General features: G+C 58.1%; 7 protein-coding genes across 7 annotated transcripts; 3 read left to right on the top strand and 4 right to left on the bottom strand.

The window, feature by feature from the left end:
• DL89DRAFT_139834 (uncharacterized protein) lies at window positions 1-1,197 on the bottom strand. Its single transcript, XM_040883422.1, has one exon. It carries the CDS (start codon window positions 1,098-1,100, stop codon window positions 120-122), a length of 981 nt encoding a protein of 326 aa, XP_040744348.1. The 5' UTR covers window positions 1,101-1,197; the 3' UTR covers window positions 1-119.
• Window positions 1,198-5,193: 3,996 nt separating this feature from the next.
• DL89DRAFT_222678 (nucleoside-diphosphate kinase) lies at window positions 5,194-5,580 on the bottom strand (the record flags this gene model as incomplete). Its single annotated transcript, XM_040884595.1, has 1 exon — window positions 5,194-5,580. A coding segment is annotated over one exon (387 nt), but the record flags the coding sequence as incomplete, so codon positions are not given.
• Window positions 5,581-6,072: 492 nt separating this feature from the next.
• Window positions 6,073-6,977, top strand: DL89DRAFT_139906 (uncharacterized protein). Its single transcript, XM_040883425.1, has one exon. The coding sequence runs from the start codon at window positions 6,317-6,319 to the stop codon at window positions 6,803-6,805; it is 489 nt and encodes a 162-aa protein (XP_040744346.1). The 5' UTR covers window positions 6,073-6,316; the 3' UTR covers window positions 6,806-6,977.
• Window positions 6,978-8,431: 1,454 nt separating this feature from the next.
• On the bottom strand, window positions 8,432-10,524 carry DL89DRAFT_315186 (fatty acid/sphingolipid desaturase; the record flags this gene model as incomplete). Its single annotated transcript, XM_040891033.1, has 2 exons — window positions 8,432-8,586; window positions 9,157-10,524. 2 exons carry the CDS (start codon window positions 10,522-10,524, stop codon window positions 8,515-8,517), a joined length of 1,440 nt encoding a protein of 479 aa, XP_040744345.1. The 3' UTR covers window positions 8,432-8,514.
• Window positions 10,525-11,451: 927 nt separating this feature from the next.
• DL89DRAFT_266902 (DnaJ-domain-containing protein) lies at window positions 11,452-12,951 on the top strand. Its single transcript, XM_040887292.1, has one exon. It carries the CDS (start codon window positions 11,521-11,523, stop codon window positions 12,751-12,753), a length of 1,233 nt encoding a protein of 410 aa, XP_040744344.1. The 5' UTR covers window positions 11,452-11,520; the 3' UTR covers window positions 12,754-12,951.
• On the bottom strand, window positions 12,810-16,340 carry DL89DRAFT_222656 (putative pyruvate carboxylase 1; the record flags this gene model as incomplete). Its single annotated transcript, XM_040884593.1, has 1 exon — window positions 12,810-16,340. The coding sequence occupies one exon, from the start codon at window positions 16,338-16,340 to the stop codon at window positions 12,810-12,812; it is 3,531 nt and encodes a 1,176-aa protein (XP_040744343.1).
• A 333-nt stretch (window positions 16,341-16,673) lies between these two features.
• DL89DRAFT_139912 (uncharacterized protein) lies at window positions 16,674-17,175 on the top strand. Its single transcript, XM_040883426.1, has one exon. The coding sequence runs from the start codon at window positions 16,844-16,846 to the stop codon at window positions 17,093-17,095; it is 252 nt and encodes an 83-aa protein (XP_040744342.1). The 5' UTR covers window positions 16,674-16,843; the 3' UTR covers window positions 17,096-17,175.
• Window positions 17,176-17,673: the final 498 nt, after the last annotated feature.

Raw genomic sequence — 17,673 nt, 5'->3', positions numbered from 1 at the left:
GCGCCCTTTTCGCGTCCCGTGTTGCCTTTTTAAGCGCTGTCTATCAACTGTATAACATTCACTGAACAAGAAAAAAACTGGGCGCGACTATTTCGCATCAGCCGGAGCACTACTGCCATTCATTGACTCCCCGCTGCATTGTCAGCCCCAGTCACCGAACCAGACGCTTCCCCACCAGCCGCAGCATTCTCTCCATTGTTCACCGCAGCAGCGCCGGTGCTTTGAAGACGACGGGCACCCTTGGCTCGCTCCTCAAATACCAGGCAGATCGTCAGCAGCACGCCCTGCAGCGTCGCCGCAACAAAGGTTGAGATCCAGCTGGACCAGTTGACACCCGGCCGGATAGCAATCGAGTACGCAAACACGAATCCGCCGGGCGTCTGCATCAGCATCATCGGGATGCTCAGCGCACCTACCTGGCCCGACCGCCACGTCTTGATAATCTGTGGGATGAACTGCATGCATGTTGTGCACAGACTGAACAGGCCCAGGAGGCTCGCCCAGGTACGCGTCGGCGCAGAATACGGCCCCACAAACACAACCAGCAGGGCACTCATCACGATACATATAGTGCCATGCACAGCGGTGGCTGTGGCCACCCACAGTGCTGCCTTCCACTCCATCGCCAGCCGCTTCGGCGCTCCATCTGGTACAGCTGCTGCTGCTGCTGCAGGCAGCAGCGGGCTCGACTCGCTATTCGCTACTGCCTCATCGCCTGCTGGCACTGCCTCATACTTGTTGGCCTCGGGGAAGAAGGCCAGGAAGAGGACGAACGTGATATAAAACATGGTGCTCTGAATGCCGACCTGGAAAATCCCCAGCAGGCTGGCCACACACACGCCCCACGTTTGCACTGTGCAGCACTGCATGACAATAAACTGTAGAATTATCATGTTTGTAATGTTCGACCCGGCGCCCGTCGTGCCCAGGAGGATAAAGTACGGGCTGATGCCCTCGCTCGTCCGGTGCCGGATTATCTTTATGTGCTGAGGGAGGTACGACAGAAACGTGCCCACGCAGAGCATGAACGTCAGTATTGTATTCTGCGCCGACGGTATTTCGCCGCAGAGCGTCGGGTCAAACGGGTTCGGCGACAGCATTTGCCTGGAGAAAGAAGGGTTTAAATGTGCTTGTTTGAAAACGTAAAAAAGTGGAATTAAAGACGAATGGTTAAAGCTGGAAATCTGAAGAGGGCGAAGGGCGCTCGTAGGCCGTGACGTTTTGGTCTGGGGCAACAACTGTCAACAAAGACCCGCCACCGGGATCACGTGCAAGCATTGGCCATGGCTCTGCTCAATTCTCGGCCAACTCCTCCGCTGACTCCTTCTCCGGCTCCTCCGCTGGTGCCTCCACTGGTGCCTCCACTGGCTCCTCGGTCTTGGAAGTACTATCACTGACCTCAGCGGGCTTTTCCTCCGCCTTGGGAGCATCCTCAGTCTTGACAGGCTCCTTGGCTTCAGAGGGCTTGTTCTCCGGTGCAGAGGGCCTCTTGGCTGGCGCACGAGGAACAGCTGGCTTCGTCTGGCTAGGGGCAGGCCGCGCACGGGCAGCTGCGGTGGCTGTGGGGCGGACAGGTGTGCGGCTAGCCGGCGCTGTGGACCTTGCAGCTGTAGCACGGGTCGCAGATGCCGTGGTCGTGGCCGTGGCCGTGGCCGTCCGGGTGCTGGCAGGAGCCCGAGTAACAGGCACACGACCAGCGCTAGTAGCCGATGGCCTGGCTGGTGGCACACGAGCCGATGAACCTGCCGCAGGCGTCCTCGTGGAAGGAGCAGTCCGTGTCACAGTCGGGCGGGTGGTGGTCGGTCGGGCCGTGCTTGGTCCGCTCGCAGTCGGTCTGGTGACAGTCGAGCGGGTCGTAGTGGATGCTGTTGGTCTTGCAGGGGTAGCCGACGCAGTGCGGACAGCGGGCTTAGCCGACGTAGTAGCCGGCCGTGTGGTGCTCATGGTGGATCTGGCAGCACCAGCGGTCGTCGCTGTAGTCGTCGCTGTTGGGCGACGGGCAGATGGCGCCGCAAATGATGGCACAGGAGGGCGAGACCTAGTTGCCGGGGTTCCAATAGTTGTTGCTGCTCTGACTGCCCCCGAAGTCGAGGAAGCGCGGGCACGAGAGGGCGCCATAGTAGTGGGCGACTTTGCCGGCACGGTGGTAGTGCGAGCGGTGCGAGCCGTAGATGGTGACAACGTCGAGGGCCGGGCTGTGCTGGATGCAGCAGGGCGACGAGCAGTGGATGGCGACGTCACCGGTGCCCGGGCTACCGGTGCCCGGGCAGACGTCGGGGACCGCGCTGATGCTGTGGTAGGAGCACGAGTTGGCGTCGTGGGTGCGGGACGGGTGGTGCGGGCAGTGTCAGTTGTGCGCGGCGTAGTCGAAGTACCAGTAAGGGTTGACCGACGGACTGTGGGGCCACTGGTGGGTGCAGGCCTGCTAGTATCGCCTGGAACTGCGCGGCGGACAGGCCGCACGGGAGCACCGGGAGCAGCGCGACCGGGAGCTGGGCGAGTCGGAGTGGTGCGAGATGCAGTGGCACCTGATGGCTTTGTTGGTGTGATTGGTTGTGCCGGGCGGGCCGTGCGTGGGGGACCAGAAGCAGCTGAGCGAGGTGCTGCGTGGGTGGCTGGATTCTTGGCAGGGGTCTCTTTCTCCTTAGCGGTCTTCCCAGCGGTCTTCTCCTCAGCAGGTTTATCGGTCTCGATGTTCAGACCGCTACGCTGGCCAGCAACATGGTCCGTGTCGTTTGACTCATCCTGCTTAGCATCCTCCGGCTTCACCGCCAAGACGCCAGAGATCGACTTTGGCTCCTGGTGTCCGTGCTCAAGGAATGGCGAGATGACCCGCCCCGGCCGCTTGGGCGGCGGCGTCTGCTCACCACCCGAGAGCCTGTCTGCCTGGAGGAATGGCGAGTTGGCAAGGCGCTGGCCAAAGTGCGAGCTTGGCTTAGTCTGGGGTGACATCGCTGGTGTTCCGGCCGTGCTCTTGTTCTCAGCAGGCGCACTGTCTTCAATGTGCTCATCGTGAGCAGCCTCTCCCTCGGCCTTGGCCCTGATTTCAGCCTCAATCTCGGCAGCGACAGCGGCTTCGGCAGCGGCGATTTCAGCGGCGGCAGCGGCGGCGCGGGCCTCCTCCTCAGCCCTGACCTTTGCTTCTTCAGCACCCCTAGCCTCCTCCTCTTCCTTAGCGGCTGCTTCGGCAGCAATTTGCGCCTCCTTCTGGGCCTTTGCCTCTTCCTCTGCCTTGATCTTAGCTTCCTCGGCCGCCTTAGCGCCCTCCTCTGCCTTGACACGAGCCTCCTCTTCAGCCTTAAGACGTTCCTCCTCTTCAGCTGTCTTCGCCTCCTCCGCCTTGAGACGAGCCTCCTCTGTTGCTGCGGCTTCAGCGGCAGTGCGTGCCTCTTCCTCAGCCTGAAGACATGCCTCCTCGGCTGCAGCAGCTTCAGCGGCGAGCTGCGCCTCCTCCTCAGCCTTGAGGCGAGCTTCCTCCTCGGCCTTGAGACGTGCCTCCTCGGCTACTGCGGCTTCGGCAGCAATGCGTGTCTCTTCCTCGGCCTGAAGACCTGCTTCCTCGGCTGCAGCACGCGCTTCCTCCTCAGCCTTGAGGCGAGCTTCCTCGGCTGCTGCAGCTTCAGCGGTGATTCGTGCCTCCTCCTCAGCCTTGAGGCGAGCTTCCTCCTCGGCCTTGAGACGTGCCTCCTCGGCTGCTGCGGCTTCGGCGGCAATGCGTGTCTCTTCCTCGGCCTGAAGACCTGCTTCCTCGGCTGCAGCACGCGCTTCCTCCTCAGCCTTGAGGCGAGCTTCCTCGGCTGCTGCAGCTTCAGCGGCGAGCTGCGCCTCCTCCTCAGCCTTGAGGCGAGCTTCCTCCTCGGCCTTGAGACGTGCCTCCTCGGCTGCTGCGGCTTCGGCGGCAATGCGTGCCTCCTCCTCCGCCTTGAGGCGAGCTTCCTCCTCCGCCTTGAGACGGGCCTCCTCTTCAGCTTTGAGGCGAGCTTCCTCTTCAGCCTTGAGACGGGCCTCCTCGGCTGCTGCGGCTTCAGCAGCAATGCGTGCCTCCTCCTCGGCCTGAAGACGGGCCTCCTCCTCAGCCTTAAGACGCTCCTCCTCAGCCTTAAGACGCTCCTCCTCTTCAGCTGTCTTCGCCTCCTCCGCCTTGAGACGTGCCTCCTCGGCTGCTGCGGCTTCGGCGGCAATGCGTGCCTCCTCTTCAGCCTTGAGACGTGCTTCCTCGGCTGCGATAAGGCGGGCCTCCTCTTCGGCCTGGAGACGGGTTTCCTCTTCAGCCTTGATCCGCGCCTCTTCTTCAGCCTTTAGTCGGGCCTCCTCAGCAGCAGCCTTAGCCTCTTCCTCCGCCTTACGGCGAGCCTCCTCCTCAGCCTCAGCGGCAGCAGCTTCGGCAACAGCCCGGGCGTGCTCAATCTCAGCTGGGAATTCAGTTGCCAGAGGATCATCTGTCGTCGTGAGCGTGGTGTATTTGCCGCCAAGCAGGCCATAAAAGACCGTTTCGATCTCGCTGACCGCAGCTTCGCTGTCTTTGCTCGCATGAACAGCGTTCATCTGCGCGTCAGTCCCGTACTTTGCACGCAGGCTGTCGCGGGCCTCGAACCGAGCACTCTTCGGAAGGGCCGGGCCGACATACCCACGCCATGAATCAACAGCATCGATCCCCTCGAGCACTAATGCCAGCACTGGCCCGCTGGTAACGAATTCGATCAGGCGTGAGTAGATTGGGAAGCTGCGCATCTCACTGTACAGTCGCTCCGCGCATGCAGTGGTCAGCACGACTTGTTCCTGGGCTACGATGGTGAACCCGCGCTCGATGATGTGTTTTGTTATCTGCTTGCGATAGCGGGGGTATGCGTCAGGCTTGATCAGCCCGAATGTGCGCTCGTACATGGGATCGGAGGGCTGTGCTAACTCGACTACTGACTGCTTCGCTGATGCCCCGTTGGCATTGGCATTCTCAGCGTCGCTTGCGTCTGATACAGCGGCTGTGGTTGTTGCCGGTGTCTCTGGACCAGAGGGCGTGGCAGAGGACACCGTCTGCTTGCGCTTGCGGCGCTTTGACTTCTTCTTTTTCTTCTTCTTGTCCTCGCCACTGGCTGCCGGCTCCTCGGCTGTCTTGTCGTCATTATCAACGTCAGATACCTCCTCGACCTCCTCCTTCACCGGCTCGGGGTCCTCTTCGTGCTGGATCCGTGGCGAGAAGAAGAACGTCAGCTCACGCTTGGCACTGTCCAGCGAGTCACTGCCATGCACGGCGTTATACTGCAGATTCGCTCCAAGCAGGGCCCTCAATGACAATGGAGCAGTCTGGCGCGCTGCCTCGCTATCGGTCGGACCGATCATCATGCGCCACCCACGAATCACATCGTCGCCGTCCAGTAGCAGCGCAATAACTGGTCCGCTGGTCATAAACCCAATCAGGGCATCAAAGAACGGCTTCCCCTCGTGCTCAGCATAGAATGCGCGCGCCTGGGCCTTGGACAGCTTGATATCGACACGGTCCTTGATCGCATACCCGCGCGCCGTGATCCTGCTGATGATCCTGTTGACTGCATTCTTGTCCAGCGACACATCGGGCTTGATCATGGCCAATGTGTTGTGCGCGGCCACAGCGCGCATCATCAGAAAGTTGTCGTACGGGATCTCGGGAACACGGTCCGAGAACACCAGCTCTAGCTGCTTGACTGCATTCTCAGGCTCTTCGCTGCCGTCAACCGCATTGCGGATGCGGTCGATTGCCAGAATGCCGCGAATCGAGTCGTCGTCCCGGTCGTCGTTCTCAGCTGAAAACTCGGACCCCATAGCGATCTGCCAGTAGAGAGTCGCGTTCGGTTTGGTCAGCTCCAGCGCCAGACTGGGTGCGCTGGTGATGTACTCGACCCACTGCGCGTGGTCCTGGTCAAACGACCTCTCTGGAAACAGTGCGTCTGCCTGCTCGGGCGTCAGCCAAACCAGCTTCTGCCGCGTGATCTCGAACTCGTTGAGCTTGATAAGCGCATCGATCTGCTGGTATTTGAACGGTGTCAGCGCATCAGGCTTGACGATGGCGAACGTCTTGTTTGTATTCTCGTCCTACGAATAGCACACGGCCACATGGGATTGCCAACTTTAGTGGTTGTGTCCTTGTTTACCAATTATCGGCCTTGTGTCACTCGGCCGATGCAAGACCGTGGCTCTTACCTCTGACATGGCTCCGTTGGTCGCTGCTGAACTGTCAATCCCGTTGGTTAAACTATCAATCTCCTCAAGCAACAGCGACACGCTAAATCGGTTTTGATGCCGCACGGTAGGCTTGAATGGCTTTGTGGTGGAAAGTGTGCCAATGTACGAAGGCTTTTGCGGCGAACGTCCTAGCAGAATATTCAACCCGGCGAGCATCAGTAAAAAGGTGCGGTGTTTAAAAAAGAGAGAGTATTCACAGAACAGAGAGACAGGAGGGCAGGGCACAGCAGTCGCTGCTGTGCCGATAGAGCTGTTCTGCATCGTTCCCGGGGCGGCGGAGACGAGCAACACTAACTCCCCCTGCGCCTTCGGCGGTGGCCAGAGCAACAAACGGCATCAGCATGCAAGGAGCGCGGGAGTGGCATGGCACCCTTGTGCCTGGAATCACCACCATCGGCTGTCAGCCAAGGTGCCCGATACAAGAGGGATAGCAATACGGCGGGCGAACAATGCAGAACCACGCAGGCCATATAAAGACCAGAATCGCCGGATGCCGAATCCGTCATGCCAGTTAGCAAACAATCCCCTCAGAATGTACAATTTTTCTCGTTCGGCCACGTCTACCACTGCCAGCAGCAGAGAGCTCTGAGACAGAAAGCTGCTGTATGCAGGATGGCTGCGAGGGGAGGTAGAGAGATAGGGCGACAGGTATTCAAAATAACTTTCTTCTCTGGGAAACGAGTGGCGCCCTGCCCAGGCATTGAAAAAGCGCTTTTCGTCCCAGAGCAAACGGCCTTCAACACTGACTATGCAGCATGAGCCCTGCAGCCCTGTGCTTTACTGCCATGGCCTGTGGGCAGGCTCCGCTGTGTGCGTCAGCCTGTGCTTACCTGCTGATTATCGTGAGAGGTATTCCCGGTGGTAGACGTTCAGCACAAAGGAAGGTGTAGCCGCGCGTAGAAACCAAATAGGCTGGATGAAAGATATCTACGCTACAAAAGGACGAATTCGAGGAAATGAAGAGGCAAGAAGGAAAAGAGGGAGTGGGAGTGGGCGGTATCTACCGTCGGGCCTGCAAGCGCTCTGGCAGCTGAGACAGCCGACCACAGAAAAATGCGCGATACAGCCGGGCTGGCCTTCCCCTGACCTCGCACTATATTCGATTTTTTCAAAATCGTAAACAGTTCACCGAAGCGCACAACGGCTCGAGTCGATCCCATTTTCGAGATCGGCAGTGCCGACAGCGAGTGACGTTACGGCCGCAGAATTAATGCTCCCGCCCGGTAGAACAAGGAGACACCATGCCCTGTACCAGAGCCACTTCCTTGAATACCTGCTCTTTTGGGCCAAAGAAGAAGCAAACATGGACACTTGGCAGCCCATGAGTAGGGGACACAGAACTGCTATCACCAGATGGTAGTCCCTGTGTACTGGTTTAGGGGCCCTGGATGTAGCGAAGAGTCAGCCAAGCGCACTTACATTCACGCTGACAGTGGTGTGTTGCGATTAGTATGCTTCACAATGACGCTTCCAACACTGAACCACGGCCTCTTGCTGTGTTTCTACATAGCCTAATGAGCCGCGTTGTAAAAGTGCAATTTTTATGCTGACACAAATACTTCCACGTGTGCATATGGCCAGTGGCCACCTATTTTTGCAGCGGACACGATGTGTACTTCAACACATGACTATGAACCAAGCTTCCATTACAGGACTTTTTATAGCTGATGCCAGCATGTTTGGTTCCCATTTCTCATCAGGACTGCGGTACCAGCCTGCAAGCATGTAGTTTAATCATGACATTATCAATAGGTTTCATTGAATATCCTCATGGTTTGACTATTGCATTACACAAACTCACGCTGCAAGCTACCGACATGTCTTTAAAATAAATGTAAAACCGAATATCATGATCATATTAATATACATTGATTTTTGCTCAAACGTGTATAGAGGATATTTCACAAGCAGCCATCATGTGTATGTGTGCACCACAACAGTAAAGGATCCAGAGCCAGCACAAGTAAATAGGCTTGTAAACACAATGGTTTGCTGTTCATTGCCAAATACTTGCAACGCCAGCTTTGGAGATTACTACTTGATATTGATAGGCAGCCTGATATCGAATTGGCAATGGATAACTATAGGGGTTCATCAACAGAAAAGACACATGCCAATTTCAACTGTCTTAAGGCAGCTTGTCACTAGAGCTTGGCATTGCAGTCCTACGCTTGGTATGGTGTGCTAACCATTGCGAGTAAGTGTTATCGTGCTTTTTTTTTTAGTTGAAAAACAAGTCATGATCAAAAATGACTGAGGAGAAAAATACAGGGCCATGTGGTCCAGGATGCCAAGCTTTTATGTGGTTGGCTTGGTATAGTGGCTTTGAAATTCTTTACCGTCTCGAAGCCAACACGGTGGCGTATACATCTACATATACTGGAGAAAACTCCAAACCATTAAATGTTTATCCTTCGAATGACGCTTCCCTACCCTATGTATTGTGCGTGAATACAATACGTCAATATATTTCAGAAATACCGCAATAGTCGGAACCAAACTGTGGTTTTCGGGTCACTGGGGTACTACAAATGTCACTAATGGCACCTTGTATTTCGGGCCTTGTATCACAAGTAAATAGCTACATTTCGTTGTCAAGCTCGCTGCAGGGTGGTTGAAAGCAGAATATAACCCACGGCTATGATCGGGTTCTCATCAGGCGGGTCATATACACGAGTGGCTTCTCAAGCAGCAATCTCGTTCAGAAAGGACTGATCTGCCGGAATGTTTCCAGACTCTTCACGAAGCAAGTACCGATGTGCAACATTCGCGAAAATGGCTCTTTTTTGGGGGGGCGGTTCTTTGGAACAGTTTGGTAGAGATGGCAGTTTTTGTAATTGAATCTAGACACAAACACTCGGTCCACTAGCTCTTTACTGAAATGGCCTGCTTCAGTGCGCTGATCTGCTCGCTCTCGAGCTTCTCGCGGCAATTGTACACCTTGACCTGGCTGGCAATCTCGCCAAGCCAGCGAATCGTGTAGACATTTCCGTCAATGAACGAGAACTCCATAAAGTCCATACCGTGCCGCTTGCAAATCTCTCGGACCATGGGCTGCACGCTGCGCAGCTTGTGCCGCGGCAGACGCGGGAACAGATGGTGCTCGATTTGGTACTGCAGGCCGCCGTGGAACCAGTCAAAGTAGGTAGGACAGATGACGTCCATGGTTGTGCGGATCTGCCGCGCCGCAAAGCACTCGCGCTCGGGGTCGGGCGACTCGGTCGACATGGCGAAATGCGAGAGCGTGATCTGGATGTGCAGGATGGCAGACACCGAGTGAGACACGAAAATGTAGGTGAGCAGGTACTGCCAGGTTGGGATGTACGAGAGGAGGTAGCTGAACCAGAGGAGGAAGAGTCCGACACAGCCAAGCTCCAGCGAGCGGAACGGCGCAAAGTCGCTGAACAGCATGTAGTTCCAGCTCAAGACGTACAGGTTGAAGCGTGCAAAGCACATGATCAGATAATACAGCTTGTCTTGCATCGAGATGAAGAACTTGGCGGCGGCGTCAAACTCCATGATGCGGTTGTAGTACGTCGAGTAGCGGCTCTCAAAGAACTTTGTCGAGATGGCAAAGAACGGCATGTGCTGGATATCCGGGTCGTTGTCGATGTCGTTGGTGACGATGTGGTGCGTGTTGTGGTTCTTTTTCCACCAGCCGACGCTAAGACCGCCAAGCAAATCGGCGATGCAGATGCCCACGACCATATCGAATTTCGAGTTCCCTGTGACCTCGTTATGGCCAAGGTCGTGTGCCAGGAAGGCCAACTGTTGCCACAGCAGCGCAGTGCTGACACCTGCCAGCAGGTAGGTCCATATGATATGTGGACCCCAGATGATCAGAGATACAGCAGTGGCGAAGAATGTGATGTATCGGGCGATGTCAAATGCGTAGTCCCAGTAGTTGCACTTGTAGTAGCCAGCGTCGTGCAATTTCTGGTCGAGCTGACGGAAGTCATGTTGAATTGCAGCGTAGTCTGTACCCTCTTTGGTCCGCTCGCCCTCGCTGACTGCCGAGCGCGCAGCCGAATACGGCAGCTCCATATCCTCGACGTACGACACTTTGAATCCGTCCTTCTCTCCAGGGACAAATGTGGCGACAGCCCAACGCGGCATAATGTCGTCAATGACTTCTTTCAGGTGCATTGAATGGACTTCGTCGGTCGCATCACGGCCCACCATGTGCATGATGGCGAGCGGGCCGCCCGGGTGTTTGCTGATAAAGTTGTTGAGCTTGACCACCAGGCCATCGATGATCACCAGGAACTCGCCGTTGGCGATGCGCTCGCGCATGGTGGACGGCGACATAGGCGGGAGCTTGCTGCGGCGCCGGTCGGCAAGCTTGCTGTGTGGAATGAACGGGGATGATGTGCGGGCAGGCATAGTTTCGCTGTATGTCTATGTGCAAATGCAGCTTGCTGGTCTACGCTCTAAACGATAACACCCAGGTTTCTCTGGGTAGCCACAAAAAGACAAAAGGTAGAATGAAAAAGAAAGAGAAGGTGTATTGTTTTCTCTGTTGACAGTTGTATGAAGGAGGGGAGAGGGAGAAAGGAATAGACAAAGCAAAACACGAGCAAGGAGACAGTGGCATGGTGAGTTCGTTGCTGCAGCAAGTACTCGGGCGATTTGAAGGGGCAGCTACCGAGAGCGAATGAGGATGGAGAGAGAGCAGCCTCACGGAGGCGATCGCCACACATTTGACAGGGAGGGGCCAAGTTAACGCACACATAAACATCAGGCCAGCTGGAGGTTGGCCGATCTGCCAAGAGAGCCACAGACACCTGTGCTCTGCGAAAAATAGCTTGGGCGGTGGCAAATGGTAGGTTTGCAATGCAGCAGTAGAGAGATTGGGTCGCTTCAAGAAGCGTGTGCATCCGTGTACAGCGCAAAAACAGAGGGATCGTCCCAAACACGCCGCTTCTTGGCTCATTCGATTCGAAGCTGGCTTCGAAATTGTGCCTGTTCCTGAGTGGCCGGGATCGTGAAAGTAAAAATTTTGAGCAGTCCGGTTTGGGGACTGATTGGCCCGCTGCGCCTGCAGCTCTTGGCAGTCCCACAAGGCGATTAAATGCTTGACAGATTACGCCACGATCTGATCTGCAGCCCTGGCCAATAGTGGCAGCCCACGCTATTCCAAGCGTAACCTCCAGCATCAGGCGTCATCGGGCTTTTTGCATAGCCGGAGACGTGGGTCCTGCAGCCAGAAACAAAAAATAAGCAGCAGAAGCCGCCTTCCTCTGCTTCTCTTTCCTCTAGACACCCCTGTATTCAATCACCATTAAACACACCCTTTTCTACAACATGCAGCGATCCGCAAGCTGTAGCGGCACCCGCAGCCTGGCGAGCATGCTCTTGGCGGTTCTCTACCTTAGCACATTGCTCTTCGCGACACTGGCGATGGCGGGCAAGGACTACTACAAAATCCTGGGCGTATCGCGCGACGCGTCCCAGTCCGAAATCAAGCGGCAGTACAAGACACTGTCGCGGAAGCACCATCCGGACAAGAACCCGGGCGACGAGGCGGCGCACGAGCGGTTCATCGAGCTGGCGCAAGCATACGAGGTACTGAGCGACTCGGAGAAGCGCGAAATCTACAACCGGTACGGCGAGGAGGGACTGAAGAACCAGGGGGCGGGCAATGGCGGGTTCCACGACCCGTTTGATATTTTCGCGCAGTTCTTTGGCGGCCATGTCAAATTCGACCGACGCGGCGGGGGCGGCAGGGCGAAGCCGCGCGGGCCGGACGTGCACATCCATGTGCCGGTGACGCTGCTGGAGCTGTATGCGGGGGCGGAAATCGACGTGGATATTTCAAAGCAGGCAATCTGCCCTCACTGCGACGGGTCAGGAGCGGCGTCGCCGGACGATATCGACACGTGCAGCACATGCGGCGGCAGCGGCGTGCGGATTATTAAGCAGATGCTGGGTCCTGGGATTGTGCAGCAGATGCAGACGACGTGCGATGAATGCCACGGCAAGGGGAGGAAGGTGACCAAGGAGTGCCCGCACTGCAAGGGGACCAGGGTGACGCGCGCCAGCGACCAGCTGACGATTCGCGTGGAGCCAGGCATGGCTGACGGCGAGCTCGTGGCGTTCGAGGAGGAGGCAGACCAGCATCCAGACCATGAACCGGGATCGGTCGTGTTCCATCTGCAGCAGGAGCCGCACAAGGTGTACGAGCGGCGCGGCGACGACTTGTATGCAGAGGAGACGATCACACTGGCGGACGCGCTGGTAGGGTTCGACCGCACGCTGCTGCATGTGGACAACAAGTCCAAGGTCGAAATCGCCAGGAAAGCGGTGACGCCGCCTGGATACGTGCAGCGGCTAGCCGGCAAGGGAATGCCGAGGCGCGGGGCAGGCGCAAGCAAATTCGGCGACCTGTTTGTCACATACTGGATCCAGTTCCCGAAGGAGCTGGATGCGGCCAGCAAGGACGAGGTGCGGCGGCTCTTTGGTCACGAGTCGAAGGCCAAGTGGGAGCCCAAGAAGGACGGCCAGCGCCAGGCACGGCAGACACACGATGAGCTCTGAGGGAAGGTTAATAAATAGTAGTTGCTAGCGAGGTGAGGAAGCTAAAAGCAAAAAAGCTAGTCGGTCTTGACAGAGCAGATCAGATCGCCAGCGCTCAGGGCGTCGTTGATGGCAATGTCGAGGTTCTCGATGACACCGTCTGCCGGGGCACCGACAACAGTCTCCATCTTCATGGCGCTGAGCACACACACGGGCTGGCCGGCCTTGACCTTGTCGCCAACAGCGACCTTGATCTCGACGACAGCGCCGCTCATGGGGGCGCCGAGCTGGTTCTTCTGCTTGGGGTCGGCGCGGACGCGGGCCTTGACCTCGGGCTGAACCGACAGGTCGTCGACAGTGACGATGCGCGGCTCGCCGTTGATCTCAAAGTACACGTCGCGCTTGGCAGTGGCGGTCTGCAGCGGGCCAAGGGCAATGTAGCGGATGATGAGGGTCTTGCCGACCTCGAGCTGGACCTGGATCTCCTGGTTGGTCTCGAGGGGTGTCAGGAACAGCGGCGTGGGGATCAGCGACAGGTCGCCGAACTTTTGGCGCTGCGACTGGAACTCGTCAAAGACAGCCGGATACAGGGCAGCCGAGACAAGGTCGACGTCGCGGATGGAGCCAGGGCCCCACTTGTCCTCAAGGTCGCGGCGCAGCTGGTCAAAGTCCAGCGGCTCCATGGTGGCGCCAGGACGGGTGTCGATTCTCGGCGCGTCGCGGATAATGGCAGCACGCAGCTCCTCGGGGAAGCCGCCCACGGGCTGGCCCAGGTAGCCCTGGAAGAACTCGACCACCGACTTGGGGAATGACAGCGTGGCAGCGCGCTCAGCAACCTCGTCGCCGGTCAGATGGTTAGACACCATGAACTGCGCAAAGTCGCCGACGACCTTGCTGCTGGGCGTGACCTTGACCAGGTCACCGCAGATGCGGTTGGCCTCGGCATACGCCAGCTTGACCTCACCCCAGCGCGTGCCCAGGCCCAGCGACTGGGCCTGGAACAGCAGGTTGGTGTACTGGCCGCCAGGCATCTCGTGCAGGTACACCGAGGTGTCTGACGCCTTGACTCCAGGGTCGAAGCACGAGTACAGCAGGCGGGTCTGCTCCCAGTACGAGTTCAGCGCCTGCACAGCCTCAAACGACACGCCGGTGTCGCTCTCGGTCTCCTCGAGCGCCGACACGAAGGCGCCCATGCATGGCTGCGAGGTGGTGCCCGACATGCTGTCGACGGCGAGATCGACAATATCGGCGCCAGCCTCGGCAGCGGCCATCAGCGCGGCCACACCGGCTCCAGCCGTATCGTGCATGTGCACGTGGATCGGGAGGTTCGGGTGACGCGCACGGATGGCGCCGATCAGCATGGTGGCAGCACGCGGCTTGAGCAGGCCAGCCATGTCCTTGATGCCAAGGACGTGGATGTCCAGGGCCACCAGCTCGTCGACGAGGTCGAGGTAGTACTCGAGCGTGTACTTGGGGTGCTTGGCCGGGTTGGTCACGTCGCCAGTGTAGCAGACTGTAGCCTCGATGACACCATTGGCCTGGCGCACGGCCTCAATGCCGAGCCTCAGGTTCTCGACGTAGTTGAGCGAGTCGAAGACACGGAACACATCGACACCATGGTTGCGCGCCTGCTTGCAGAACTCGTACACGACGTTGTCCGGGTACGACGTGTAGCCGACGGCATTGGCGCCGCGCAGCAGCATCTGGAACGGGATGTTGGGCACAAGCTTGCGCAGGCGGTCCAGGCGGTCCCAGGGGTCCTCGTGCAGGAACCGCATCGCCACGTCGAAGGTGGCACCGCCCCACATCTCGAGCGCAAAAGCGTTGGACAGCGCGTGCGAGGTGGTCTTGGCAATGCGCTCCATATCGTGTGTGCGCAGACGGGTCGCCAGCAGCGACTGGTGCGCGTCACGCCAGGTGGTGTCCATGATCAGGACGCCCTTGTGCTGGCGCACAGCCTGCGCAAACGCCGCGGGGCCCTGCTCCAGCAGCACGTCGCGCCAGCCCTTGGGCGGCTCCTGCGTCACATCAATGACGTTGCCCTGCGCGTCGTACAGCGTGGGGATCACCGGCTCCTGCAGGCCCGGCTGGGGCTTCTGCACAAGGCCCTGGATGCGGCAGCCGTTGGCCACAACGTCTCCAAGGTAGTTGAGCAGCTTGGTTGCGCGGTTGCGGAACTTGGTCACGGCAAACAGCGACGGCGTGTCGTCGATGTAGGTGGTCCAGCAGTCACCCTTCATGAACACATCGTTGGTCAGCAGATGCTGCAGGAACCACATGTTGGTCTTGACTCCGCGGATGCGGAACTCGACCAGCGAAGCGAGCATGCGGCGGCGCGCCTTCTCGAACGTGGCTCCCGAGCACGTCAGCTTGACCAGCAGCGAGTCGTAGTGGGGAGTGATGATCGAGCCCATGAAACCCGAGCCTCCGTCGAGACGAACACCGTTGCCTCCAGGCGAGCGGTACACCTCGATCTTGCCAGTGTCGGGCTGGAATCCCTGCGCCGGGTCCTCGGTGGTAACACGGCACTGGATAGCGAACCCACGCACACTGACGCGGTCCTGGGACAGGTGCAGCTCGTTCAGCGACCAGCCAGCCGCAATGTGCAGCTGCAGCGAGATCAGGTCAAGACCAGTGACCTCTTCAGTCACAGTGTGCTCGACCTGGATGCGCGGGTTGATCTCAATGAAGTAGTGTCCGCGGCTGTCCACCAGGAACTCGGCCGTACCGGCGTTGCGGTAGTTGACGTGCTTGGCAATCTTGACGGCATCGGCCAGGATGGCGTCACGCACAGACTCATCCAGCGTAGGGGCAGGGGCAATCTCCACCACCTTCTGGTGCCGCCGCTGCACGGAGCAGTCGCGCTCGTACAGGTGGATCACGTTGTCCTTGCCGTCTCCGAGCAGCTGCACCTCAATGTGCTTGGGCCGGTCGAGGAACCGCTCAATGAACACGGTGCCGTCGCCAAACGCCGACAGGGCCTCCGAACGCGCACGCTCAAAGCTCTCGGCCAGCTCCTCGGCCTTGCGCACAACACGCATACCGCGACCACCGCCGCCCATAGCAGCCTTGATGATGACTGGGAAGCCGTACTTGTTGCAGAACTCGGTGGCCTCCTCGATCTCCTCGATCGGACCGTCGGTACCCGGAACGACCGGCACGCCGCAGGCATTAGCCACATTACGCGCCTTGACCTTGTCGCCGAGGTCATCGATGGTCTCGGGACGCGGACCAACCCACCGCATGCCGGCTGCCTCGACCTTGCGCGCAAACTCGGCGTTCTCGGACAGGAATCCGTAGCCAGGGTGCACGGCGTCGCAGTTGCGCTCCTTGGCGATCGCAACAATCTCGTCCTGCGCCAGATATGCGCCGACAGGCGTGTACTTGCCCTCAGGCGCAATCTGGTACGACTCGTCGGCCTTGTACCGATGCATGTTGAGGCGGTCCTCGTACGCGTAGATTGCGACCGTCTTGAGGCCGAGCTCGTGCGCAGTACGCATAACACGCATGGCGATTTCTCCGCGGTTGGCAATAAGCACCTTGTGGAACCGCTTGGAAACAACGGGGGAGGTGTTCTTGAGATGCAGCAGACCCTCCTCGTTGGGCATGTGATACCGCCGCTCGAGGCTCTCGGCGTTGTCCTGTCCGGTCTTGGTCAGGTCCTCGCGCGAGTGCTGCCGCGAGAGCGACTTGAAGCTGTACTTCAGGTAGTCGAAGTTCATGTCCGGCGACTCATGGCCCGGCTGGTGCGACGGGCGGGTCGAGGCTGAGATCGATGCAATGGCATCGCTGGGCAGACCAAGCTCAGGCATAGTAGCTACAATTGGATGGCAGAGAAAGGGATTGGCGAGTGGGTTTAGCTGGGTAAGCAGATGGCGGCTTCAGAGAAGAGGTGGTGGTGGGCGATGATAGCACAGGTGTGGGAACAGTACGTTTTTGGAATGGATAAGCTGACTCGGGGGCCTGGTGCAAATAAAGGTGTGTGTGAGAAAAAGATACGGTGGGCTGAGCAAGAGGTTTTGGAAGGAGAGGGGCTAGAATCAAATGTCAATGTCGTGAAACTGGGCCCTGGGTGCGCTGCTCCGCGCTTTTATAGCGTCATCGCCAGCTGATGGAAGATGCAACACCTCCGCCTGGAGCTAACGGGCTGCGAAAAAAAAAACACGCCCCTTGTCCCACTCCTCGGCGTCATGGCTTCCCAAACTTGCCGCTATCTCTTTTGCAAACCATGGCAATATGCCGAAAGGAGGCGGGGCAGCAGCATGTAGCACAGAGCCAAAAAGGAGCAAGGCTCTCAAATCACACGTTGCTCAGAGAAACTGCTCAGAGGCGCGCTCTGTTCCTTGGGCGGATGCGCCGGTAGATAACAACGGAGAAATATGCTGCTACGGGCTCTGAGATTCACTGGCAGGGGAGGGCGGCAATCCAGTGCGCCAAAAGAGATGTCCAGCACAAAATTCACGGGTGACTTCAGTGGTCGTGATGATGATCAGTCAGTAAAATATCCTGCTGTCACTGTGACTCACCTTGCAGTGGCTCCAGCTCGTACGAAGGCCGGCGCGGCAGGTCCTGCTTCTTGCTGTTGGCGGGTGACATGGCGGATGTTAGCACGGATCCTGGCGGCGCAGAGATGGTGTGGGGAATTAATAGATTTCTTGCAGGTGGAGGAGGCTGCGAAGGTGGTTTCTGTGACTGCTTCTTTGCTGGATAAATAAAAATGGCGCCTGAAAGGGTAGAATAATCCGCTGCAGAAGGGCGAACAGAACGGAGGAATGGAGAGGTGGTGCTGGAGTCTTGCTTGGCGTTCATCCTGACTCCGTGTCGCTCCGTCGGAGAATTTATATACCTGGCCAGAAATGCATCCCGTTGCATACCAGGCGGCTGTTCGGGCTCTATGCATCCACCGAATGCGCATCAACCACCACCGGCTGGACAAGGGTG

This window comes from Linderina pennispora (assembly GCF_002104995.1).
Source record: "Linderina pennispora strain ATCC 12442 chromosome Unknown DL89scaffold_5, whole genome shotgun sequence".
NCBI classification, from domain to species: domain Eukaryota; kingdom Fungi; phylum Kickxellomycota; class Kickxellomycetes; order Kickxellales; family Kickxellaceae; genus Linderina; species Linderina pennispora.
Note: the sequence above shows the minus strand (reverse complement) of the source record. Positions and strands in the feature narration are given on the sequence as shown.